Consider the following 27,378-nt stretch of genomic DNA (forward strand, 5'->3'; position numbering starts at 1 on the left):
AGCCTTATTTTGCATACATTTGCAGTGCGGCGTGTGTTGGCGAATTGTAAACTGACAACATATCCAATGACTTTCAAGGAGACATCCATCTTCTATACTTTATCCTCACAAGGGTCGCGGGTGAGCTGGAGCCGATCCCAGCTGACTGCGGGGGAGAGGTAGGGTAGACCCTGGACTATAGACAAACAAGCATTCCCGCTCACATGTTCACACCTACGGACAATTTCGAGTCTTCAGTGACTCCAACTTGCATGTTTTTGGAATGTGGGAGGAAGCCGGAGTACACGGAGAAAATTCACGCAAGTACGGGGAGAACATGCAAACTCCTCACAGGACGGCCAGAGCCCGGATTCGAACCCCCAACCTCAGAATTGTTTGGCGGATGTGCCTACCGCATGCTCACCATGCCTCTTAAATGAGACATATAAAAATAAATACTACTTATAAAATATTTTCTTTAGAATTGAATAACGTACAAAGTGTAAAAGTGTTGTACGTCGTCTTGATGTAAAAGAAAAAAAGAAATCCAGATTGGCTCATTAAGGTCATATAGATGATGATGTTATGATCATGGTTTATTATGTAGCTTTTGTACATGTAATACAATTGAATACATAGCTCGTCATTGCTGAATATTTATTAACTTATGGATTTCTTTGTAAATGAAGCAGGCGAACTTGGTGAAGATACATCAAATTCTGTTTGGAAATGGACACATAACAAAATATTGACTTGGTTTTGTAATTTCCCACTTGATGGGTGGGCAGACCCAACTACATTGCTCCCCTGCCATCAATAAATCACGATTTATCGACTGCTACGCCGCTGTACTCCAGATTCTATTGCGGAAATCCCTGCTATATCTATCACGGAAATCTGCAGTTTCTAGAGCTATTTCTCAATGAATCTTTACAGTATACCTACTGTAATGCCTTCGCATGTGGGAAAGGAGAGCCACAGTCGCTGATGCACTTTTCAGCCATTTATTGAACGCTGGGAGAGCAGTAAAACACATCAACACAATAAGCACACTCACACCAGCTGCTGTCAGCCACAGCCGATGGCGCCCAGACATTCACACGCAGACTCGCCATAGCTCGAGCCTACGTCACACACCACCGTACTAAGGTACATATCTAACAGACCATTACTATAGCAAGTACAGTAATTTTCCAATTTTTGTGTTTAAAGGTGTGTTGTAATAAGTTTATATGGCGCGGATTTTCACCTATCACGGGTGGGTCTGGAACGTATCCCAACAAGTTAACGGGGGTTCATTGGATTTTTGAAAATGTCCATTTCAAACACTAGGAAAGAATAGAAATAGAAAGGTGATTCATGAACAAGAATCTTGAAATGGCTTTCAAACTTTGACAGTATCTTTCTAAATGGTATATTTCTTTGTCGACGAATCGACAGACGATAATGCGTTGATAGCGATAAGATGAAATATCGTATCACTCACCACTGGAGCCCCAACGGATGGGTGCCAATCAATTATTTTTGTAAGCTTTGTAACGTTTGACAGTGGAAACACAAGCATGTGTACTCTCCTGAATTGAACCAAAGCGTACGACCTGGTGGAAATTAGACTGAAGATAACTGCTGCCTTAATAGGACTCACTGCGGCTGCAACGACGGACTGTATTGCTACCCAGTTGTGGATGAATTATTGGAGGAGGTGCACATAATGGGATGGGAAGGCTTTTCCTTTATCTCTCTTTCACTGAGCTACAGGAAGCTGCTTTCATCCGTCATGTCATCGGCCTGGAAGTCAGTTTTCCATCTCAGTCAGGCCTCACGGCGTAGACGAGCACCAAAATAAACAGTGTGTGCAGAGAGGGAATGAAAGGGAACACTGTTTGGGAGCACAAATGCACACGGCAGCTCAAACTGTACTCGGAATGCCTTTTCTACTGGATGTCTGGCAGCATGCCAGGTGATAGGATGGGGCGCCAAGCGGTGAGCACATCTAAAGGAGGCATCTCAGTGGTATCCCTCCCTTGTTGGGCTCTCTTTAATCCATCATCATCATCATGAAAGCTGCGTTACCTCCACAGGCAGGGGCGCCATAAGGGGGAGAAAAGTGATGAGTCGATTTCGAAGGGCCCTCCACTGACAGGGGACCTTAGCAAATAGAATAGAATAACAATGGTGTGTTTGGGGTCGATGGGAGAGCAGTCATGTCTAAAAAGGGAATGGAGTAGGGGACTGAGGACAAATCCCTGAGGTCAGCAGGAACAGGGTACCTTGACTTACAAGTTCAATTTTTTTCTGTGACCAAGCTTGTAATTCAATTTAGTACCCATATATCAAATCAATTTTCACATTTAAATGGAGTTGCATTAATCCATTCCAGTCCCCTGAAAACCTCCACCAGTTTTGGTTACGTTTTTAATAAAAGAACAAAGAAAATAAACCACTTTAAGGGAATCTAAAATAAAATCGTTTTTGTGTGTTGGATTTGTGCGTTTAAGGTGCGTGGCCTAGGGTGTGAGTTGTGGCCTGCAGCAGCTCCTTGTGAACCTGGGAGGTAGCCAGAGGACTTAGAGAAAACCCAGGGAAGCACAGCGAGAACACGCAAGCTCAGAACTGCGAACAGCTAACCACCGTTTTGCTGGCTGACAGATAATCATCACCATAGTCATTAGACTTTTTTTGTAAGGCTGTTCAATACCACTTTATTTCAGACCGATACCAGTATGAACTCATGAGTACTCTTGGACTTTCAAATCAGCAGAATTGTTTTGCCAATGTTTTTAATATTTGAATGTAGTGATCTTTGTAAGGTGTTAAATCATAACAGCCGATTCAATGGTCTGGCCGATGAATTGCGTGGACCCTAACGCTATGATGGCATTTCAATTGGTTACAGGCCGTCTTACACAATTTCCGAGGGAATTCGGAGGGAAACGTTAACTGAGATTTCTGTTGCTTTCCTATGCAGGCCTTTCGGCGTACCGTAAACTGCTACAGGCCCGGGAGGCCAGATGACACCAGCGCGACCAGAGGCGCGTCCTGCCACCGTGCTGGCCTGACAGGTGTCTCTGCATGTAACTTACGCATACACCCAGGCACCCTGGTGTATTCTGGGAAAGAACAACAGCCCAAAGCGTGCCAGGCTCTTATTAATTTGTCCGTCATACTGCCACAGACATGGCAGGAGATCGCGTGCCAGGCACGGAATTCCCAGCTTTGACGCAGGTTGGGATTTGGTCGCGCAGCCCAATATCAGATGGCCTTTTCCAGCCTTCGCACGGTCTCCGCGCCAACAGTTTCCCTCCCTCATTCTCTCCGCGCTACCGATGCCACGGAAAGATTTCACAGGCAGATAGCTTTCAACAGATGCCCCGCTGGTATTTAGTATGCAAGCTATTCACATGAACCCACCCCTGCCACCAACCAGAGACATCCCGTGAATGGTAAGCACGCAAACAAGTTCCTGGCATTAGAGACTGACTTCGAGTCCAGGATGAAAACAAACGGTTACTAAATCCTCACTGCTCGAAGGTTTGTTTAATTATAGCAACCGTTGATTAAACTGACATGTTTATGTTTTTATGGATAGACCTACTTTAATAACATGAGTAAATTATTGTTGTTATTACACTGTACGTAAGTAGGCCTTTTTGGGCTGTTGCTGCAGCACAAAAGAAGAACCTTGATTAAGTTAATGGTGTACATGCAGACCAGCATTCTCATAGATATATAAAGAGGTCACTCAGGGCGTCCTATTAATAAAACCATTCTGATGTATATCTTTACATTGAGCATAATGTATGTTTGTGATCACTTTAACTGAAATACTTGAATTTCAAGCATGTCACTCTCATACGTTGTTGATTAAGGTGTTTAGTTTGCGCAGATTGTCATATGAAATTTCGGGATTTTCATTGGTTGTCACATCAAACGTGTTTTTTTTTTTTTTTTTTTTTTAACGCCAGCAGCATGCTTTAGTACAAGAATCCAAATCCAATGTTCTAATGCGGTGTAGTTTACAGACAATGCGTTCAATTGCTGACTGTTTACAACACTCATGCATGGAAGTGGTCGCTGTTTTTTTTGGAATCCTTGATGCTGTTCGTAGCGACGTGAGACAGACATGCCGATCATATCCAAACCTACACTCAACATTCAGTAAATAAAATGGAATCTGATGACCTCTTTGGTGTGGTCGCCTCGCTTGACTTTAGCATACCCTTTAAATTAAAGTGCTCTAAAATTAGTCATCAACAAAAACAACACAACATTCCTAATACTGAACAGCTCAACCCAACTGTCATTTTAATGAAAGAAAAAGGTGTTTCCAAGAGTAAGAAGAAACTCATTTACAGTTTGGGGTCAAGGAAATTGTTCACTTGACATCCATGCTCTCATTAGGGATGGGCATAATAATCGATCATTTGGATTTGGATCGATTGGTTGGTTGTACTTGATTGTTGATGAGTCACACCTTGAAGCAAATGAGGCAAAATAGAGAACACTACTTGGCTGGAACCAGCAGAGGCGCTGTTGATCCAGTCTTGACTAGTTTGTGGCGTAAAGAACAAAATGATGCAGGCTAAGGTCTATTTCCGCACAGACCTCCGCTATGCCCAATACAACACTGGCATGGAAGCAGGAGTTCAGAGAGATTCTCCCATCCCAAATAATCGATGAATTGCTCATTTATTTCCCCCCACAGTCCATGAAGGAAATGTAGCCAAACGCTCATCCCTGGCTCACATACAAAAGAAAGGCTTCAGTTTCAGATGAACTAATCCCTGGAATCACCATCCTGTTGCAATAGAGAGGTATTAACATCACCATTGAAATACGACTTTGACTAGGTTGGTTTCCAGCATTTTTAACATTTTTTCCTAAAATCATTTTTATTTAACGGCATTTAATCCTAAATACACAGTGTAGCACAGCATCGCTTTCCAGCTCGGACATCCAAACGTGTCCTATGTGTCCTGTCATGCTGAGTTCAGTCTCCCTTCTCTGGTGGTTTTTTTGTTTTTTTCTTTTTTCCACCCTCTCTTGTCCTTAAGAATGCAGTGGTCATTCCAAGACAATTTTTGTTCCGTTCCTCTTTAGATAAAAAACAGGATGAGAATACACTGAGGTACGGGCTGTTCAAAAAATGCTGGAATATTAAGTAAAACATAAGAGATGGTAAAAAAAACAACAAGGCTGATGATCATCAAGAGGTCTGTTGGGTTTGAGAGCGCAACCACATCAGTCAAACTGGACCAGATGCTGCCAATGTCTGTTGGGCTTTCAATAGTGAGATGGAGCTAGGACAAGTCTGAAGAACAGGGGCAGCGGACCCTCCCCAAACCCCCCTGGAACGCTCCTGAGTAGTGCAGGAAGGTGTCTCTAAGGTCCCTGAAGGCTCTTAGCTACACTTGCAGGACTTGACCACCATGTTGGACAGCTGCTCCACTTTAGGCGAGCGGCCCACGTAGTAGAGGATGGTGAGGGGCTCCAGGTCCTGGGGGACACAGCAGGGTGAGGCCGACGCCTCTGGGTTCAAGGTGTTGTAGAGGCTCAGCAGCTTTAAGTGGAGAGAACGGGGCAGGGAGAAGAACATCAGGATCAAGACTTTCGCAGTGTTGTCACTTGCCACAGTTACATTGAAAAAGTAACTTCGTTACTTTACTGATGACTTGATTTCCAATGTAACTAAGTTAGAAAAAAACTTACTTACTTTTAGCAGCTGCCAAGTAGCAGTAATATCACTTATCCACAGTACATAAAAAGCATTCACTTAACGGTACCCATTACTTGGTAATGTACGCAACACAAGTTACAGAATGATGCCAATAACTTCAATATTAGTGAAGTTGAAGCCACATTAAATCAGTACACTTCTCGAAAGACTCTTAACTGATAGATGGATGGATGCCGATTGTGGTCCATGAACGCAACTGTGTGCGTGTGTGCTTTTGTGCGTGCGTGTAAGTAAATGTGAAAGTGAGTGGCGGTTTGATATTGGAGGCATGTATACACACACACACACACACACACCATAGTAATTTAGATGCGGAGAGCAAGAAAAAGTGACAAGATTACGCAACTCATTAACTATGGTGATTGACGGGGGGCGGGGGGGGGGGGGGGGGCACTTACTTACGTGACGTCAGCCGTGCAGCGCGTTAAACCAACTCAGTCCAGACTACAGACGATGTTGAAAGTTCTCACTTTTCAGTGTAAATATTATTTAGGATAAGTATTATAAATCCTGCCGTTTTTACAGCACAAATAAATGTTAAAAAAAGCTTGAAAATGTTTGAAAGTCTCACATTTTAACCAAACTTAACACACCAGTGTGTTTGCTCATGGTAACGTTGTTGAGGTACAGTACTCATCGTAGGAGAGTCATTTTCATGAGCCGCGAGGAATTAGTATACTTCCTCATTCCAAATCTGCTGCCAAAGGCGAACGGCTTGACTAAAATTGTTACTGTACCAAAAATAGCATGTTCCAGACACCAGAGACTTGTGTTTTGTATTCCTCTAAGTTAACAATGCCGCCATGCCTCTCTCTCTCTCTCCCTCCCTCCCTCTCCGCGTGCATCATCACATGTCAATGCCCTACATTCAACATGGCTGCCACGTAGGCACTTTTTACATTTTTTTTTTTTTGGTATATGTGACTCAGAAATATGTCAGTCCCAGGCACGGGGAGAACATGCAAACTCCACAAAGGCGGGGCCGGGGATTGAACCCCGGTCCTCAGAACTGTGAGGCAGACGCTCTAACCAGTCGCCCTACTGCATGTCTTTACTGTTAATGCGATTGTATAAAAACAAGAGTGTAATGAGTAGTTAGTATGCAATTGGAGTTTGAAGGGCAACATGTAAATTGTGCAATTCACACAATTTTTATGAAGCTGTTTATATCTTTCCTGTTAAAAAAAGAAGTGTATTCCAATGGGCCTCCACCATTTTCTCTGTCAATTAGGATTGCCTTTACTACGAATGCCTAAAATTTGAAATGGATAACTTCCTGAAACTAGGACTTCAAATGAAATGGCCCCTGTTACAGCCCCGAGTTTGTGGTGCTTTTTGTCTCACCGTGCTGTGGGTGGTGTCAGCACTGCGTAGGTAAGGACATGGACCAGAGCAGAAATTGGCGTAGTAGCCCTCAGGCTGATGGATCCACCTCCAGCCCAAGTCTTGGCGGAAATTAATATAAAGTGGTCGCACACAGCAGTTCTCCTCGTAATTGCTGCAGACAAGGAGGGAAGAAGAGATTAGCGCTCTTTATAACACGGCAATGTAACAACTATTTCCTCCCATGAGAAAAGTTCACAAATTCCTCTCTGAGGTGTGCCCTTATTTTCCCTTCCCAGTGAGCCCAGGTGTCTGTCAGCCCGAAAGAGGATATGGGAGGCGAGGAGATGCTTGGCATGTGAGAGTGGCGAGGATTTTCTAGTAGCTGCAGGGACAAATCCCGACTTGTATCATGTCATCATCACGCCCGCCGATTAACACGCAAGATCTTCCTGCCTGCCATCCCGCATGTTGGCTTGTCGCTTGTGATAAGACACATGCGGCTTTTCATAAACAGGAGACAATTAGGTGAATAATGGCTCAAAATGATGTCATTGTGAGCTTGCGCCGACTCCGCCACTGTTGCATCACAGCTTCTTGTCTGTCTAACCCCCAGAAACATATTGTTAGTGTCGTCTCTAAGACCAAGAGATCATTTCATCCAGCCATTTTCTTCACCGCTTATCCTAACTACGGTCGCGGGCGTGCTGGAGCCTATCCCAGCTATCTTCGGGCGTGAGGCGGGGTACACCGTGAACCGGTCGCCAGCCAATCGCAGGGCACACATAAACAAACAACCATTCGTGTCACATTCACACCTACGGGCAATTTTAGAGTCTTCAATCAACCTTCCATCCATCCATCCATTTTCTGAGGCGCCTCTCCTCACTCGGGTCGCGGGCGTGCTGGAGCCTATCCCAGCTGTCATCGGGCAGGAGGCGGGGTACACCCTGAACTGGTTGCCAGCCAATCGCAGGGCACATAGAAACAAACAACCATTTGCACTCACATTCACACCTACGGGCAATTTAGAGTTGTCAATTAACCTACCATGCATGTTTTTGGGATGTGGGAGGAAACCGGAGTGCCCGGAGAAAACCCACCCAGGCACGGGGAGAACATGCAAACTCCACACAGGCGGGGCCGGGATTTGAACCCTGGTCCTCAGAACTGTGAGGCAGATGTGCTATCCAGTCGTCCACCGTGCCGCCAGAAATCATTTAAGTCCAATATAATTTTCTTTCATTATACAGTTAAGCCCAGAATTACTCCTACAGAGGCTGAAATAAGTATTGAACACGTCACCATTTTCCCCACTAAATATACTTCCAAAGGTGCAATTGACCTGAAAATTGCACCCAATGTTGGGAACAACCGAAATAATCCATACATACAATGAAAGTAGAACAAATAAGATCAGAAATTAAATTGTGTGTCATAATGTGAAACGACACTCGGAAAAAGTATTGAACACATGAAGAAAGGGAGGTGCAAAGAGGCATGGAAAGCTAAGACAACACCTAAAATCTATCCATCATCAAACTGCAATCCAGCCCCTTGTCAGTGCAAATGAATATTAGCTGGTTCAGTCCTAATTGATGGCCTACACGAAGGTCTCATTGCCAAGGTGTGAGTCAAGATACATCGCATGATGGATCAGAGCAGAGAGCTGTCTCAAGACCGCCGCAAACTAATTGTTGCTAAACAAAACGATGGCATTGGTTACAGTTGCATATCTAAACTTCTGAACGTTCCAGTGAGCACAGTTGAGGCCATAATACGTAAGTGGAAAGCCAATCATACCATCATAAATTTGCCTAGTAGATGAATCATTTCCTCCTTGCAATATTTCTAACACAGGAGTGCAAAGAATAATCAGAAGAGTTTTCCAAGAGGCAACCACCACCTGTGCAGAGCTTCAAAAAGACCTGGAATTAGCAGGTACTGTTGTCACAGGAAGGAAAACAGTGAGTAATGCACTCCGCTGCCATGGCCTGTACGCACGCTCGCCACGCAAGACCCCATTTCTGAAAAAGATGCATGTCAAAGCTCGTTTAATGTTTGGTGAACGACATTTGGACAAGCCAGTTAAAAACTGGGACAATATAGTCTGGTCGGATGAGAGCAAAATGTAACTCTTTGGATGCCATGATGCACACCACGTTTGGAGGAGAAATGGCACTGCACATCAGCCTAAAAACACCATACCAACAGTGAAGTTCAGAGGTGGGAACATGATGGCGTGGGGCTGCTTTCCAGCAAATGGCACTGGTAAACTTCACATTATTGAAGGAAGCATGAATGGGCAAATCTACAGAGATATTCTCGACAAAAATCGGCTGCCATCTACGAGGATGATGAAAATGAAACAAGGGTGGACATTTCAGCAGGATAAAGATCCAAAACATACTGCCAAGGAAGCTCTCAATTGGTTGCAAAGAAATAAAAGAAAGCTGCTAGAATGGCCCAGCCAATCACCTGAACTTGAATCCAATCGAAAATCTATGGAAAGAACTTAAACTCAAGGTCCATAAAAGAAGCCCATGGAACCTTCAAGATTTGAAGACTGCTTGTGTAGAGGAATGGGCCAAAAATCACACCAGAGCAATGTATGCGACTAGTTTCTCCCTACAGGAGGCATCTTGAAGCTCTGATTGCAAACAAAGGCTTATGTACTAAGTATTAAATAGCAGTTGCCGTGTTCAATACTTTTTCCCTGTGTCATTTCACATTATTACACACAACTTTATTTCTTTTGTATACTGTATATGCATGACTCGGGCTGTTCCCAACATCTGGAGAAATATTCATGTCAATCGCACCTTTGGAAATATATTTATTGAGAAAAATGGTGACGTGTTAAATACTTATTTCAGCCGCTGTACGTGCCAGCGACCAGTCCAGGGTGTACCCTGCCTCTCACCCAAAGTCAGCTGGGAAAAGCTCCTGCTCACCCGTGACTCTAATGAGGACAATTCAATAGAAAATGGATGGGAGAAAAAACGTTGGATTCTAATCTAAAAGTCATTACGATGAATATATCTTGGTATTTGAAATCATCGTATCGTCTTATCCAACATTGGAATCACAAACATTTTATTCTGCTCAGTTGTGACTTGTGTCAAGAAAACGTCTGCTGGTGAATGCCACATTCTTCTTGAAACATGCAAAGGTGGGCAGTTCATAAATGTGGCCCATGGTTCCCTGCCCTCTAAAGCTGTGATTCGGAACTGCTCAGTGCCAAGATATGCAATCGTGTGTTCATATTGTGTAGTGTTGTACATGCAGTTGGAATGTACACCCTCAATTTCTCAAGATGATCTGAAACGCACTTTGGACATGTAAGCATATGTAGTACTGTTCTAAAATATGAAATACATACAGGTATGTTTTCAAAGGCAATTTTTGAGCAATATATTTTCTTTATTGTTCTTGGCTTCTACAAAAGTAAGTGACGGATTAGTGACAACAGGAAAATGAGGGTCCCGGGGTTACAGCAATTTTGGCCCGGGGATCCCTTACAGGGGAGAAACCTTTTGAAGGACCCCCTCATAATTCTGACAGCAATTAAACATGACTAACACATGTACCCCGAATGCCATTTTCGTAAAAAGAAGTTGTAGTGTTACAATTGGTTTGAGAGAAAGAAATCAAAGTATTTTTGGGAGAAAAAGTCTTAAATATTACAATATACAAAGACATTTTGTTATCTTAGAATCAAGTCATATTTTTCCAAGATGAAGGCATTGCACATTTATGATGAGGGAGAAGAACCCCTACTTACTTGAATTTCAAAAATACAACTTGACTATCGGAAGGTCCGCCTTTTGTTTTCATTTAAAAACAGGACTCCTGTAATACACCTTTTAAAAAAAAATGAGGAAAAAAAACAACTTTCTTCATGCAGGGATGTCTGATTACCGAACAACCATATCAGAGGTTTTAATTAAAAATTTGGCCTGTCAGTCCCCATATAAGGTATACATTTTTTTTTCTAATGATATGACATAATTGACGTGAAGGGGATCCCCAGTTTGAGAACCACTGCTCTAAATATTCTGCGCTCAAATCCCCCAATTTGGCCCTCACATGGCAAACACATTGACTTACTTGAAGCAGTAATTGGTGTCAAGTGCCCTCTTGCGCCTGCGGGACGAGGAGTGCGTGTCCAGCCTGTGAGGGGGTAGCATCATGAGGATGAGATGGGGGTACAGCTGCTCCCTTGGTTTCTTGGTGCGGCTCAGGTCGTCAAAGTCTGGCTCCATGCCTGCGGGAGGGAGTGAGACGGTCACACGAAAGAAAAAGGTGCCGCGGCCACAACTAATGACGCTCATAATCAACTGCTGCTGTCTGCTTTCACGGGCGGGTTTTGCCCAGACTCGGCTTTACTTTTCATCCTTCTTCAATAGCAGTCGCTCTCCGACTTCCTTCTTTCCACCGTCTGCTCGTCCGCTTTCCACCTGATGGCTAAAGCAGCACATATCTCAGGAGAGATGCCGCCGGTGGATATGTTGGCCCCGCTTTAATTAGGGCCAAACGTCTGAGCGCCATGGCAGCACATTCTTTGTGGCCAAGCCCGTTCCGGAGCGTTCCCGGGACCCGGGGGCCCCTCGTACTAAGTGAGATACCAGATCGATGTCATTCCCAAGATCTCGGCCTGCCTTCCTTGCAGGAGGGAGAGGCATTATCTTTATCAAAGACACTGTAATGATGAGTATTCAAACATTCATTCGTCTATGAATGAACACAAGAGCAGTGAAACAAGAACTTGGAGTAGAATTTCATTTTCAATCTACTGCCCTTTGTTAAGGAACGCACATGGTTCCACTTTGCTTATATATGTGACACTTAACTGAGGCTCACCACAGAGGCCCTTTCCCCCCCCCAATCACACAGAAACTACCAACGAATAGCAAAACAAATAATCTTGCTCATCACTAGTAGATGAAATAGGTCAACAAACACTGGATCTTCCGACAAATTAAACCATCTGCTATGTTATCTCGTAAACTGAGTGCATTTTCTCTGTTTATAGCAGGAATACATCTCTATAACACTTGAGGAAACTAACTTAGAGGAGTTTTCGGTCACAGAAAATCAGAGGTGGGCAAAGAGATTTTTATGGGATGAGGTCAAAAGAAAATACTTCATCTCTCCATCCATTTTCTACAGCACACCCTGGACTGGTCACTAGCCAATCACAGGGCACATGCATATAAACCATCAAATATTCACACCTATGAACAATTGAAAGTGTTGTATTAACCTAACATGCCCGTTTTGGGGATGTGGGAGGAAGTACCTGGGGCATGGGGAGAACATGGATACCCCACATAGGAAACTCAGAACTGTGCTGCCTAAAACAGTTTAAATTCAATCATCAAATAATTCTTATTTCTAATGGTATTTGTCATAAAATGAATGCAACAAATTGTCCATGTACAGTACATGCTTGGTGGACCCTGCTGTAAATGGTGCTTACACTCAGTTGAAATTCAGTATTAATACAGTACCTGGGTGTTTATCATTAGGTGCTACTGAGGTCAGTTGGAAATTATTTATTTTTTTGTCAGTTACCGAGATGAGGTCGAAAAGTAGATTTTTTTTTTTTTTTTTTAAATGTCTAATATTGACAACATGTGGAGGACTTAAAACAAAATCTAGAGCAGCTCGAGCAGCTCTTTGACCCTTTGGCAACCTTTTCCTTTAACTTCAGGAGCGATTGCCAATACTGATGTCAAAATAAAATGTTCAGTTTTTCCAAAAGGTGTTCTTGTTCAAGATGTGACAAGATTTTATTTTGAGGGTGATCAGTGTATTTTTTTAAATTTTTGTTTCCCTTTGAAGTTAATCTTTACAAATAATAGTGTCTGCCCATCCATCCATCCATCCATCCATCCATTTACTTTACCGCTTCTCCTCACTAGGGTCGCAGGCGTGCTGGAGCCTATCCCAGCTATTTTAGGGTGGGAGGCGGGGTACACCCTGAACCGCTCGCTAGCCAATCACAGGGCACATAGAAACAAACCACCATTCGCACTCACATTTACACTTACGTGCAATTTAGAGTTTTCAATCAACCTACCATGCATGTTTTGGGGATGTGGGAGGAAACCGGAGTGCCCGGAGAAAACCCACGCAGGCACGGGGAAAACATGCAAATTCCACACAAGCGGAGCTGGGATTTAAACCCCGGTCCCCATAATTGTGAGGCAGATGTGCTAACCAGTCGTCCACCGTGCCGGTCCCACCCATCCGGTGTGCAATAAATTAGTTTGTCTATAGCCATGCAATTGGCTGTCGAGTCTAGGGTCTACGCCGCCTCTTGCCCAAAGTCAGCTGGGATAGGCTCCAGCACAGAAGATGATGGGTAGTTAGATTGGAAAGGTGAAAAGCCAAACGGTAAGGAGAGCTGCACTGAGTTCTGTTTGATGCACAGATTAGCATTTTTTTTTTTAAAAACGGCCCTTATTTGGTGAAGTTGTCAATGTGGCGGGGGTGGGGGGCATATTTGTGTGTTTAGCCCGCAGTATAATTGACGAGTGTAAATCAGCAGCTTGGTGACGATTTCCTGCCTTCACGAGGGAAAATCCAATCCATGCTGTCTCGTTAGGGGCTCGCCTGTGCTTTGCAGTTCTCTGCTGCTTGTTTCGATTCAATGCAGCCGCGCAACTAGTCATTATGGTGACGAAATCCGTATTCGCCATCAACCCAAACAGTATAAGGGCTGGTTCACTTCATTTCAGCAAGACAAGAAATAGTGTGTGTAAAGTATCATTCTTGAACCTTGGGGCATTTTGACACCTGAGAACTGTTTTAAATTGTAAAACAACTTCTCATAAATCATTTTTACTTAAGAGACAAGATTGATACTCAGTGAGGAAGAATTTGCATCAGGCATAATCATAAACTGAAATTATTATTATTATTATTTTTGCTTTTGTTTGAAAAAAAAAAAGACAATTGTAAGCCATATAATCAAGTACATATCTTTAGTCAATTCATGTTTATTATTATTTTTTAATTGACTGACGTAGCAGAACAGTGATAGAGTGGTTAGCACATATGCCTCACAAGTTTGTGGTTTGGGGTTCGAATCTCGAATCTCCCCACACTTGAGTGGGTTTTCTGCAGGTACTCTGGCTCCCTCCCACATTCCCCAAACATGCGTGTTAGGTTATTTGAAGGCTGTAAATTGTCAATAGGTGAGAACCTTATTTAGAATGTTGGTTTGGTTATCTATACTGTACCGGCTGGGATAGGCTCCAGCTCACCTACAATCCTCATGACGAGGATGAGCGGTATAGAAAAAACGATTTACTGCGACACCAAAAGACATCGAGCCTGCTCCCACCAACCAACCACAAGTATGCCCACAATCTTACCTTTGAACTTGACCTCAAGGACCTCGTTAGCGTTCTCAATAATGTCCCCGTTGGGCTTGAAGGTGTGACATGGACAGTGCACACTGATCTCCAGACCAAGATTGGTCTCTGAGGGAAAACGGGAGAAACACAACATGGACTTCAGTATATTTGCACAACCGCATAAATTAGCACCAATATATTTGTACTGCTCTTCATTAACAACACAATTGGCTATATACTGTAACTCATTCCATTGCACTTCTGTACACATGCATATTCTGTATAATCAATCTTTTTTGCCCTTCACCAGTCATTGGAGTTTTCACAGTACACCGCACATACTGTAAAGTTATCATACTGAATAGCTATCATACTAACTATATTGCTGATGATCATAGTCACAGCCTGTACATCCCTGGAGAAACAGACATGCATCTTGACACATGGCTCATTTTCATTTTGGAAATCAATTAATTTCACTGGTAATTTCAAATCAATTGAATTTCTTTGACTTATTGGCAGTTGTTGTCATTCAAAAGGAAATCCTATCTTCTAAGAAAAAAACGTAATATTTTCATACACTCTTTATGGCTAAATGTCTTTGCCGTTATGTGTCCCAAATGAAATTTCATGATTTGCAACATGTTTTCTGAAGATACTCAAGCTGTCTTTACCGCTAACACCACTGGAAAGAGCCTCAATATGTTATTGCAACACACCAGCGGGATCTGTGAGCTGAAGTGCCAGGATGTGGCAGCCATTGTGCATTCACACAATAGCAGACAGCAAGATATTACTGAGGTATGAATGAATATCTATGAATTTGTCAGAAGGAATTGCATGTCTTTAACCGTTAATAGTGATTGTATAAAGACAAGAGTAAAATGGCTTTAATGAGTAGTTGGGATGATCATTTACGCAAATGTATCCGTAGTTTGAAGGGCAATGCATGTAAATTGTGCACACCATTTCAATGTCTTAACTGTTGTGCAACAAGTATATTTCAGTGGACCAACACCATTTGCTTTGTCAATGGGTTCTATCAAGAAGGCTGTCGTAAAAAAATGGAATCGTTATCATTCTTTAGGATTTTTGCCATCCAGGTTTAAGAAATATTGTTGTTCAGATCACATTTGCATTGGACCACGATGAAATGAGTGTATTTATCTCATTTTTACTATTAACGTTCTGAAAATACAACTTCAAGCATGGCTGTTTCAGAATGGGAGACGTTTACACACACTAAAAAAAAACCCAGGTGGCATTAAAAAAAAAAATGCTAAATTAGAAAAATGTTTTTTTAACGTTATTAATCAAATTATACGAAAATGACCCATATATTTAGACACCATACCACGCTCTACGTACTACATATGCTATTTAGTAACGACATATTGACATACTTTTGGTTAGCATGTTAGCATTTCATTGCATGTACTTGTGACAAAATTAAATCGAATCTAATCGAATATGTAATGTGGCGAATGAGAGAATTAGGCACGCCCCGCCCCCACTCACGTCTGTACATGAGCCACTCCCTCACTGTCTCTGTCACGTCAAACGAGACCCACTCGGACATCCCCTTGGTCAGGACGTTCTTGCCCCCGATGTAGCGCTGTTTGGCTTTGGGGTCGTCTTTCTGAAGGATCTGCAAGGAAGGACGAAAATGTGACCCAGCTGCATAAACTCGCTCTCTTTTACACACACACACACACACACACACAGAAGCAGAGCTGTCTGTCTGAGCCAGACTCTCCAGGATGCCTTGGGCCAAATGTCTACTCTTCATGGAAAATGTGACTGGCTGTGTTGATATCCCCATTTTGCAAGTTAATGCCTGCGTGTTACCCTCTTGCCAATGGGAACCTGGCCGGCCTTGGCATCGGCAGCTCATACATGAGAGGCAGTGCCGCACTGTCCACAAGGCAGTGTTGTACTACGACAGAGGCTATCTCTGCAGCCGCCGCGTTCGCCCCTGAAACAGGTCATCGTGCTCGAGATGGAGAGCCACCCAGAGAATAGAGGGAATTGGATTTGTCACCTGAAAAGTGCTCACCCCAATGTCCCTAAAGTCCAACGCGCCTGTGGTCGTACAATTTGGAATTCAACCCCCAAAAATTACACCTCTGTATTTGACTTCAGAAGAACTCAGCGAGGATGAACTTTTTGCTTTTTGTTGGACTTTTTTTGTGCTTCAACTTCTTCGTAAAAGGAGCAGCCTCAACAAGGTGTGTTTCTCCCCATTGTGGGGCTACTAAAAGAAGAACATGAGAAAACAAGGAAAAGAATGGAATATTCCTCCGCAAAATCATGTTGTTGTTGTTGTTGTTTTTTTAGACTTTTAGACTATTTTTACAGTCTACTCACTCCCTTGCATGTGGGAAAGGACAGCACTTTAACCGTTTATTAAAGTACAGCTAGCACACTCATGCAGAAGCTGCTGCCATCCACAACTCTCTACCAGACACTCGCAGGCAGACTCGATGATGTCACATGGCACCCCACCAGGCCCCACCTCTTAAAGGGACATGCAAGTATCTAACATACACTTGAATACCTACTGTATTTTTTGGTTTGTTTTCAAATATGTTGATGGGTTAAAAAAGTGTGTTTTAAATGTTTTCAAAGCATGTGGGAGGGGTCTAATAAAAAGCCTACACTTCACCTATTGGGGGTGGGTCTGCAACGTATCCCCTACGATGAACGAGGGTTCACTGTACACACAAAGTGGGAGACTCACATTCAAAAGTGACTCGAGCTTCAGTCATTATTACCGTTATCCACGTTGTGTCGTGTTTATGCTCAACTTGTTTTAACACTTGTGTGACAAAATTAAGCGGGTTAGAGTGTGAGTGCTGTGATTTTGATCTTTTAACACATATGATAGTTAAGAATCTTTAAAATGTATAAGTATAAAACATTGCCTGCACAGATAATTCAACATTTATCATGCTAGCAGTTCAACCCTGGAACTATTTCCATGACTTCCTATGGGAAAATTAGTTTTGCAATCCAAACAGATCACAAGTCGACCAGCAATCCTGTAACGGATTGTGTTTCACCTTAGAGGTCATTAGTATGAACCACTAGGCCTAACGAGGTCTCTGAACAATGTCTGAATCTAATCTAACTTCCTGTGGGAATGAGGGTCCGAGGGCTGCCAGTATCGGGCTTCTGCCAACCAGCTCTGGCGTGAAGAGTGCGTGGGCGAACGAGTGACAAGCTCCATTTACTCCCCCGGCGAGTGACCCCGTCTCTATCTCCTCGCGGGCCCCTGGAAACAATCGGCCGGCCTGACAGTCTGCATTCAGAGCTGGCCAGAGGCTGCCTCGGAGGCGGGATGCAGTCTGGAGACGCTTGTCTCCCCGGCAGGAAACGTAGGAACCCGATCATTATTCCTAGTCTCTCACGGGAGATTAATGAGGAAAATCTCTGACGCTTGACAAACATGCCACAAAAACACGTGTACAGTGAACCCCTGTTTATCGCGGGGGGATATACGTTCCAGACCCGCCTGCAATACGTAAAAAAAACACAGTAAAGTGAAACCATACTATATATAGTCTTACTCCTCCCACATGCTTTAAACACATTTAAAGTTACTAAAATACACTTTTTAAAGTATTCCCTTGTGCCTATTCTCACTCTCAGATCTGCAAATAAGAGGTAAAGCGTGCTTGCGTCAAGTTGTTTACAATAAAAATAAATAAAACAAAAGAGAATTAAACATCATATGTATATTTAAACACCAAAATGTTTTACCAAACCGTGTAACTTCTTTTAAGAAAAGTCAGCTAGCTAGCTAAATGCTAACATAGTGTAGAATGTGATACGCCATAGACGGGCTAACAGAAATCAATATAAAACTTCAATAAGAACCGTGACGATACCATGCGACTATGCGGGGGCTCAATGCATACGAAAAAACCAAAAACCGATCAAGGTCAGCAATGTGTGAATGATGAACGCGATATAGCAGGGCAACACTGTACTTTATATCTTAGATCTTCAACGCGAATGAAGATTATACCTAAGTCAATCCAACAAGGATGGAGTGCAGCTCTAGTGATCATTTTGCAGATTAGTCATTTCAGCCATCTGAAATGTGCTCTAATTTGAACCACAAGCACATGGAATAATGATCAGCACTTCAGAGCACAAGACACTGAGAGAGTTGGACATCCTAATAAAAATGCTTGAACCGCCCGCGCTCTCGTAATGGTGGCCCTCGTGGCAGAAAGAGCGAGAGCGGGAGAGAGCAAGTGGGCATTAGCGAGTTAACTGCACACCTGGTAGAGCTCGATCCGTTGCTCGTTTTTCTTGGCGCCGGCGTTGGGGATCCGCAGGGCTCGAAACTCGGCCCGGAACAAGTTGGTGGAGTTCTTCTCCATGGTGGAGACGTTGAAGCGGAACACTTTGGAGGTGATTCCCTTCGGGCAGTAGGTGAGGTCATCTGCAGGTAAAATGGAAAAAGCATGACCCAACTGTACCTTTTTTTATGTGGGACTCCCATGAATAAATGTTGCTCTTGGCAGAATGCTTTAAAACATCAATTCACTTCTTACCTCATTGGGTATATTATTATTAAAAGCTATTTTCCGCAGATATTCTTTCAGGGATGAACATATTTATACAACTTTTCAGAGAGACTTTTCTGCACCGGCCGTACATTGTGGGGGTTGTCAGCACCCAGGCCTTGAATCACCGATCACTTCCACTACTCAAGTATTGATGCTTTTTTTTTTTTTTTTGTTTTACCCTTTTGAGCAACCATACTTCAAGCTCGAGTCAGCCAAAACAACTACTTGATACTGTTATATCATGCTCGTTTATGGCGTTATGCATTTACACATAGTGCTAATTGAAATATCAAACGGCTTTTTATTTTTTTCTCTGATGGAAGTGAAAATCTCTTTTTGAATGTCTCCTGCGCTGTGTTGTATTGAGCAGATTGACGCTGCCCAGAAGAGTTGATGTAGCAGATGTAGCCCAACTTGCCAATACCAATCATATCATTTTGCCCTTTTGAGACAGCAAACGAGTTCCGACCAAATTAACAGCACGTCTGTTGGTGGCACCCATGCGGTGCATGTGATTTACTCTTCACACGTTTCAAGACATTCATTAATGAACAATCAATTCCACAGAATCTACAGAATGATTATTGTACCCATACCAAGTGGTATAGGAACTCTAAAATAGGTATGTGAGGAAAGTAGAGAAGAGTTGAGCAAAGAAGTAGGCAGATAACAATCACAAGGCATCCCTTAAAACTCTGAAATACATTACCCCCCAATGATCTCCACCAGTACTACTAGGATTACTACTTTTATATTTCTTCTTTTGAAATTTCGAGCCTGTGTTGACTCTCGAGTCCACCACTCAGCCCATTTTACTTCCTACCAAAGCGCTATGTTCAAAGGTCCATTTTAGGTCCATTGACAACATAACATGCACCTAATGCTTTGCATAGCTGGACTTGTAAGGAAAACCACATTACCGTGCCCCTCCCATCAACCCCCGGAGCTCAACAGGTACTCAGACAGAAGTGCAAATACTGTATATCCCAAGAAGCAGAGGAACTTGGGCTCAGGGATAAGAGGGCCCAGCTGCTGGAACAGGACAACATCCCAACAATGAGTGAGCAAGAAGGCGTGTGAGTGCACATGCTCTGCAAGCACTAGAATTTGTCAGACACCACACTGGCGCGCGCACGTTCGATCAAGTAGCACGCCGACATTTAGCAGGATAGAAATGGCCGCGTTGTGCCGGTATCTGAAAGGCATCCTGTTGCACCCGAGGCTCACCCTTCTTTTCATTCTCTCAACGTATAGTTGATTTTAACGAGCCAAGCGCATGCAGCGTGGAGCTAAACAAGCACATAGCAAACATTTTACGAGCCAAGTGGAAACAGTCATTCACAGCCAAGCTCTGGCTAATTTATTACCCCCAGCTTCGACTCTATTAGAAGCTTAGTGAGGCTATCCCCCCCCCCCCCCCCCCCCTCAGCTGATTCCCACTGATTCCTTCTTGAGCTGTTTTCATACAATGGAAACTCATAAATGCAGCTGTGTATCTGTGTCATCATGCAAACCTCTCCAATTACTTCATTTGAACCGTAATCCTACTTCTGCGTCCTCCCAGCCATTATCTGATATTTCCACAAATGTTATCCTATTTATAGTTGACCTTTTCAGCATTCATCCTAGGCCATATATCTGCCCGGCGTTTCCACGCAATCTACAAGGAGCAATCCTCAGTAGCCCTTTGCTCCGCTCACTCATTGCCCCGCACACCACGCCCACTCGAACCCCCACTGAAGGCGGAAAGCCCCCCTTTTTGAAAAGGAGATTTGAAATTCTAATCAAGTCTTTGGTTTCCTTTTGGATGACCTCATTTTCCCCATTGCAACAGTTTTAGGTGGATTTCACATTATGGCTTATTTTTGCCAAGGGTCTGAAAGGTAATTTGTTCCATGTTGGCAAATGGAGGGGATAGCTTACATAATTAAAATGAAGTATATTTACTAATTTTATGAGCCAATATTTGAATGAGTCACATGCTGAGGCAACCCTTTGATGCAAACTATGTCAAGCAACTATTAAGCATCAACCACTTTTATAGTGGAACTGCCAAAGTTGAAGGCCCTAAAATGTGTATAATTTGGAGTTCAACCAACTATTTCTGGAGAAAATGTGCTTCCAAAGTCAAACGAAACTTGGAGTTCAACATGATAAATCAGCAAATCTTCTGAGACTTCAGTTCGCTGAGCCTCTAAAATATAACTCCACTTGTTGAGCTTTTTCTTTACGTGACAGTACCACGGAGGAATATGAATAGTGGCAAAGAGGAAAAGTGTAACATAGAACCAGAAATGAAGCGTCCGGCTTTGTGTAACATAAGCAATACAATTACTTAAATGGCAATTATATTCACAAATTAATTTGTCCGAGCAGTCGGCAATGTGAATTATACTGTACTTATAAACGACATAACACTATGATTCCAGCAATGTGCCAGTATTGCCGTGCAAATTGATCTCCTATTGATTTCCTCTCCAATATACAGGTTGGCCCAATAGTCACGACTGACTTCCTTTATTCTATTTAGTTTCAGCTATCATTTGGACAAATGTGAGGCCATCAGCATTTGACAGCTTAGGCTTTGCAGTTTCTGTAAGCGAGTCATTCACTTGCTCACGGCTCGCCAATTAACAGTGGAGCAGCGGTGCAAAATTGCATACTGGCAAGACGTTTTCCTGTCCCCGACTGCACTTTAGTGGCAGTTTCAGAAGCTTTATGGCCATCATACTCCTCCAACGCAATTTACGTTGTCCATGGTACGTTTCTCGAAACAGGATCCGTTCTTGACAAACCAGGGAGTGGAAGCCCTGCTACTACCACCCCCTAATGAAAACACTGACCTTTTAGAGTAGACCTTCGTGCAAAGCCAGGGAAAGTCAAGCCAGAGGGCTGCTATGGAACTCAGCATCAGCAAAAGCTCAATTCAGTGGATGCTTTGGAGAGTGATAAAGCTTTACACGTACTGACTTCAGCTTGTTCAGAGACTTCAAGCGGTTACGGTTAAGATTACGATGCTCAGCAACCTGAATTCAGAATGGGGGAAGCTTTATCACTCTCGGAAGCGTGCACTGAATCAGGCACCCCTCTGGATAGACTTGACCTAGCTTTGAGCAAATGCCTGCTCTAGGCGTTTGTCATCAGTGGCGGTAGTGGCAGGCAGGCCTTCCACCGCGTGGTTTGTCAAGAACACATCCTGTTGCCATGGATAGCATAAATTGTACTATGCGTTGGAGCAGTGTAACGGTCATAAAGCTTCTCAAACTGCAATCAGTGACAGAAAAACCTCTTGCCCGGCAGACATTTGTCGTCACGCTCTTAAAATGTCAATTGGCGAGACATTAGCAAGGGAATCGTATGCTTACAAAAGACCAAGCTGTCAAATGGTGATGGCCTCAAGTCTGAAACCAAATAGAAAAATGGAAGTGTCGAGTGACTTTTGGGACACTGTATGCCAGGCATCCTGAAAGGGAGAGTAGTTTTACTTTATTTTTGTTTCATTATTTCATTATGTATACGTGTACGTATGAGAGTTAAGCGTGTTAAACATGCTACTTAAAACATGGCACGTAGAGTTAAAAAGGTCTTCTGATGGAAACGCTTGTAGCCTGGAATTAATTGATTCACTTTTGAATGCCTATGTAAAAAAAGAACAATTCATGCTTTGGAATGAGTCCCATAGCGGCATGGAGCAGATTCTGATCAACTTTCGAGGTTCCGTTTATGTGTGAATATAGATTCATTGAGAAATTGTCACATTCAAATGTCATTTTGTGTTGTTTCTCAATTCAAATGAGCGATGAAGGCTGCCATAGGGACAGACTTATGCTGATCCCCCTCCTCTCTTCTGTCTGATATCAGATTTAAAAAAAAATAAAAAGAACTTGGGAATCTCCTCTCTTTTCCCCTGTCGCCTGGAGGATTCTGTGATGTCACTCTCTCCAGAGCTTTGTAGGAGTAAACAAAGGAAAGAGGAAGCACGAGGCTGCAGGTGCAGGCCAGCTGCTGAAGTGCCTTGACCTAATAAAAGACAGTGCAGATGTGATTATCCACTCTGTTACACAACCTCCAGTTGTAAAAAAAAAAAAATATATAAAAATCAGATGCACTTGCATTAAGGCGTTGTGAAAAAAAGATCCAAATAAGACGCTTGTGCTTCTTTTTTTTTTGTCGGTGGCAATCTGGACACATCTACGTATTGCTTTTAAAGCTTTTGCTTGTAAATAGCAAATATTTGACATTGGTAGTCTTGTCTAGGGGGAAAAAAACACGACATGAAGAATGAGAGAAAACGTTGTGCTTCACTTTTTAACAGGGCGTGAAAAACTTGACTATATTCCCACATACTCCCACCTTCCAAAAAGAGCGGATGTAAAAGTCATTATATGCAGTGGGAATGAAAATGAACGGAATTATCAAGGTGACAAACGTTATGTTCCTACATGGCCAAACATGTCTTGCTTTCTTCAAAATTGTATCATGGGAAAGAGAAGAAAATTGCTACTGAATGTATGTTGGCACAGTTTGGGGTTTTATATGTCACATGAAGACGCTGTTGAGTGGGTGCCAGTAGTAAGTCAAGCTCATGTCTTGCATTATCACGTCCAGAACGAGAACCGGCCATCGGCGTGCCCGCACCAGCGGATAAACCTCAGAGCTGTGCGTTTAGATTGTCAGGATCATTCGGTGGGACCTGTGACACGGATTCGATTCAAGACTCAAAGGCTCGGAGGGCTCTGCTCAGTGTCGCGCACGGCCCGGCGTGAACACCTGTTGATCCGCACCGAATTGGGCAACAGCACCTTCCGCTTTAAAAAAACAAACTCCATCTGGAAGATCATACAGTGGACTTCTATTACTGACTGTCGGGAACAATAAATGGAGCGCGTTTTTACACAGGAAATGAAAATGAAAATGCGGATGAACAAGGGAACTGGATGAAAACACTGGGATAACTTCAGCTGCGGCGGCACGGTGGCCGACTGGTTAGAGCGTCTGCCTCACGGTTCTGAGGACCGGGGTTCAATCCCCGGCCCCGCCTGTGTGGAGTTTGCATGTTCTCCCCGTGCCTGCGTGGGTTTTCTCCGGGCACTCCGGTTTCCTCCCACATCCCAAAAACATGCATGAATCGGAGACTCTAAATTGCCCGTAGGCATGACTGTGAGTGCGAATGGTTGTTTGTTCCTATGTGCCCTGCGATTGGCTGGCAACCAGTTCAGGGTGTACCCCGCCTCCTGCCCGATGACAGCTGGGATCGGCTCCAGCACGCCCGCGACCCGCGTGAGGAGAAGCGCGACAGAAAATGGATGCATGGATGGAACTTCAGCTGCTTCATACTACAAGATGAGCGGGTTAACAGGAGTGAGAAAGTTATAAAGGAGGATGAAAAATATTAGGAAACTGGCAGCCTGAAAATGGAAATGAGGTATTGGAGTTGGCAATGGATAGTAGAAGCTAACCCCCCCCCCCAACCTCCCTCGCCTCCCCCTTTTAGGAATGTGTCAGAATTAGGCTGGAGTTCCCATGGCTTTGGTGTGAGGTATGTATGAGGAATGGCGCTCATTCCAATTAGACTGTTTACTTTGGTCTCCCCTTTGCACACGTGCAAAAACTGCTCAAACAGATGAGAACATTTGAATAGATACACTTGAGCCCACAATTATTCATATGCTGGCCACATTTGTATTTGGTGAATGGATATCCTCTGACTTGAAATGGCAAAAGACTGTATAAAGTTGTATGACAGATAATAATGATTTATTGATTCATTTTCACGTTTGGAAAATGACAACTTTTGTCAGCCAATCCCAAATAAGAAATGTGATTTCTTCTCAGGTCCCAGACTTGGTCAAATATGTATGTCTGGACATGTATCCATACATCCATTTTTATAGCGCTTATCCTGTTCGGGGGTCGAGGGGTGCTGGAGCCTTCGGTGGGAAAAGATGACTACGTCCCGGACGGTGTGCATATAGAGACAAACAAGCATTCACACTCACATCGATGCCATCACCGAGTGGGAACTCAACTCACCCTGCCGACACCCAAGTCAGACGAGTGAACTACTATCGTAGCATACAGGAATGAAAAATGACCCTTAGTTTGGGAAGCCCCACGATGGACCATTGTAATCTACTATCCACTTAGAACAAGTATCTTCAGAAAGCCCTGCGATTGGCTGGCGACCAGTCCAGGGTGTGCCCCGCCTCTCGCCCGAAGCGAATGCCAACTAATCCTGACATTTGAATTAACTCCTAACACACCTTCCAATCTTTTGCCACTTTCTAATAGATCTCCATTCATCCATCCATTCGGGCGGTGGGTGAGTTGGAAGTTACCCCAGCTGACTTTGGGCACATCCAATGAGCGGTGTTTCCCAACGTTTATTGAGCCAAGGCACATACAGTATATTTGACTTAAGAATCTTGAGTAAAACAAACTTTGCGTATGGCTATGTACTTGATGGCTACACAGGTCTGATGAAAGAGCATTTAATTGCTCTACATGTCACGAGCGTAGAATGACATCGCCTGTAATAAATCAACAATAACGCTGATACCTACAGTGAACCGAGCAGGCATGTTTTCGGAGACTTTTTTTTTGGTTCTTTTTTGAAGGTAAAATGGGTAACTCGGCTTCAACAAGTTTGGGAAACGTTGCACTTAAGACCCCCCCCCCCCCCCCGTGCTGCCCAATATCCATTCGACACATGAAAATTCACTTGAAGTGCAAATTGGAATCACTTTGAGTGTATGCCAATTCCCACTTCGAATTGTTTGGTGCAGTGGACGAACAGGAATTTTGCCGGCCTCTCAAGTTCGAAATACGTTGGAACTTACTGTGTTCAGGCGGCCCATTGATCATGTTGAACTTGTAAATCTCTTTAGCGTAGTACTCGGTCTCCGTGTTATCCTGTCCACAACTCTGCTGCCGGTCTCTCCCCAGCTCCTCGATCAGCTCCTTGGTGCTGTTGTAGAGGGCCAGCACCTGGAACGGTACCTGGCTCGGACCCGTCGTCTGGGGCGGACTGGTCAGTCGGAGTTTGCTGAGGATCTGCCCGCGCACCGCCTCCACTCTCTTCTTCTTGATGTGGTCAATGTCCACGGTGGTGCAAGTGGAGAGCGACAGCACCATTGTCACGCAGCTGGAGAGCAGGAGCCACAGAAGCGCTTTGCCCAGATTCATAGTTCACACACTCACGCCCAGCTATAGAAGAAGGAAACAAGCGCACCCAATAGAAATCCCTTTCCTCTTTTCGTTCACGTTGTGAGAGAGTTCGGTTCCCGGACGAGTCCCATGATCTCGAGCGCTATGTCATCTTTGCAAAGTGCGCCTTCGCGAGAGTGCGGATCCGTGCCATGGTGCCAAATGAGTTCAAGTCTTCACTCCCCCTCGGGCATCGCACGCAGTGCACCGCGGGTCCCTGTCGCCATTGTCCGCCGCCGTGTCCTTCCGCTCGGCCGAGGAGGCGATGCAGCGTTCAGCCGGTCCTGAAACCTCCAGCACAGTGCACCGAGCACCGCGCTCGGCTCCGACCTTTATACTCTCCGGCCGTGACGCCTCTGAGGGAGGGGCGGCGAAGTGACACCCAACTGCGACAATTTGGGACTGATCTTAATCTGACTTGGACGTTTGGCTCTAAATAGGGATTTACTTGACTTCATCCACCTCAGTACCACCACAATAACGCAGCGGAAGAAATAGCCTAGAAATGCAATATTACAGCAGCAGTTCAGAATAAAGATGTATCTAATGGGGGTAAACAAAATGAAATAAAATACCTCATACGCAACTTAAAAGTATCGATATGTGCAGATAGTTGCCGACTGTGTGCCTGGAACAAGTTTTGCAATGCTCATTGCTAATTTTGTTGAAATCAGCGATTCCCAACCAGTGTGCCATGGACACGCGGCGCGAAACACAAATGGATGGATGGACAAATGATGATTCTCTTCTTCAACTATCTATGACAGCGACGTGTTGTGACAGACAGAAGAAATAAATGCTCTTCCACTAGATGGCAGAGGTTAGGCTACAAAATCAACCTTTGAATTCACTTTGTGTGACAGGTTTGGAAAACACTGGCTTCATTTACATTGGCCAGCACTATACTGATTCTGAAGGCAGATTATATTGACATAACAACACGTAAGAGGTTGAAATCTGATTTAAAAAAAAAAAAAAAAAAAAAAAAAAGCAACATAAGCATAAAACACCACTGGATTAAATAAGGCTGATGTATATCAGATGCTAGGTAAATGTTGTTTTAAACGCGATGCCAATAATGCCACAGCATTCCAAACGTATATAAATAACACACAAGGCAACAAGTGCTTTTGACATGACGCTCGAGCTGATAACGCTGGGAGAAGCTAATAGTAGTGCACGCTCA

General features: G+C 43.7%; 2 protein-coding genes across 15 annotated transcripts in view; one reads left to right on the forward strand and one right to left on the reverse strand.

Annotated features, from left to right (window-relative positions):
• Positions 1 to 27,378, forward strand: part of ttll5 (tubulin tyrosine ligase-like family, member 5) — a 93,310-nt gene that overhangs the window by 51,271 nt on the left and 14,661 nt on the right. For 3 of the 14 annotated variants that reach the window (XM_061794719.1, XM_061794723.1, XM_061794725.1), the window contains one exon: positions 2,948 to 4,162. The exons of 8 other annotated variants lie outside the window; for them this stretch is intronic. In XM_061794719.1, the coding sequence (XP_061650703.1) occupies positions 2,948 to 2,994 (47 nt within the window). In that variant the 3' untranslated portion in view covers positions 2,995 to 4,162. Of the gene's footprint in view, positions 1 to 2,947; positions 4,163 to 15,061; positions 15,586 to 25,931; positions 26,071 to 27,378 lie in introns of those variants that run through there. 3 more of the 14 variants (XM_061794718.1, XM_061794720.1, XM_061794722.1) reach the window with 3 other exon arrangements.
• Positions 970 to 26,557, reverse strand: tgfb3 (transforming growth factor, beta 3). The gene is made up of 7 exons (XM_061794737.1): positions 25,826 to 26,557; positions 18,696 to 18,859; positions 15,925 to 16,054; positions 14,425 to 14,532; positions 11,150 to 11,306; positions 7,061 to 7,214; positions 970 to 5,539 (listed from the first exon to the last, which is right to left on the reverse strand). The coding sequence occupies exons 1-7, from the start codon at positions 26,169 to 26,171 to the stop codon at positions 5,381 to 5,383; spliced, it is 1,218 nt and encodes a 405-aa protein (XP_061650721.1). The 5' UTR covers positions 26,172 to 26,557; the 3' UTR covers positions 970 to 5,380.

This window comes from Phyllopteryx taeniolatus, chromosome 13 (assembly GCF_024500385.1).
Source record: "Phyllopteryx taeniolatus isolate TA_2022b chromosome 13, UOR_Ptae_1.2, whole genome shotgun sequence".
In the NCBI taxonomy this organism is placed as follows: Eukaryota; Metazoa; Chordata; class Actinopteri; order Syngnathiformes; family Syngnathidae; genus Phyllopteryx; species Phyllopteryx taeniolatus.

Excerpts from the sequence above, each read along its gene's own strand:
- tgfb3 (XM_061794737.1), bottom strand. The coding sequence starts at position 26,171 with ATGAATCTGGGCAAAGCGCTTCTGTGGCTCCTGCTCTCCAGCTGCGTG. Across the intron at positions 7,215-11,149 it reads GACACCAATTACTGCTTCAA|CAATTACGAGGAGAACTGCT; the intron begins GTAAGTCAATGT and ends CCTTGTCTGCAG. Across the intron at positions 5,540-7,060 it reads CTGACACCACCCACAGCACG|CTGCTGAGCCTCTACAACAC; the intron begins GTGAGACAAAAA and ends CTCCACTTAAAG.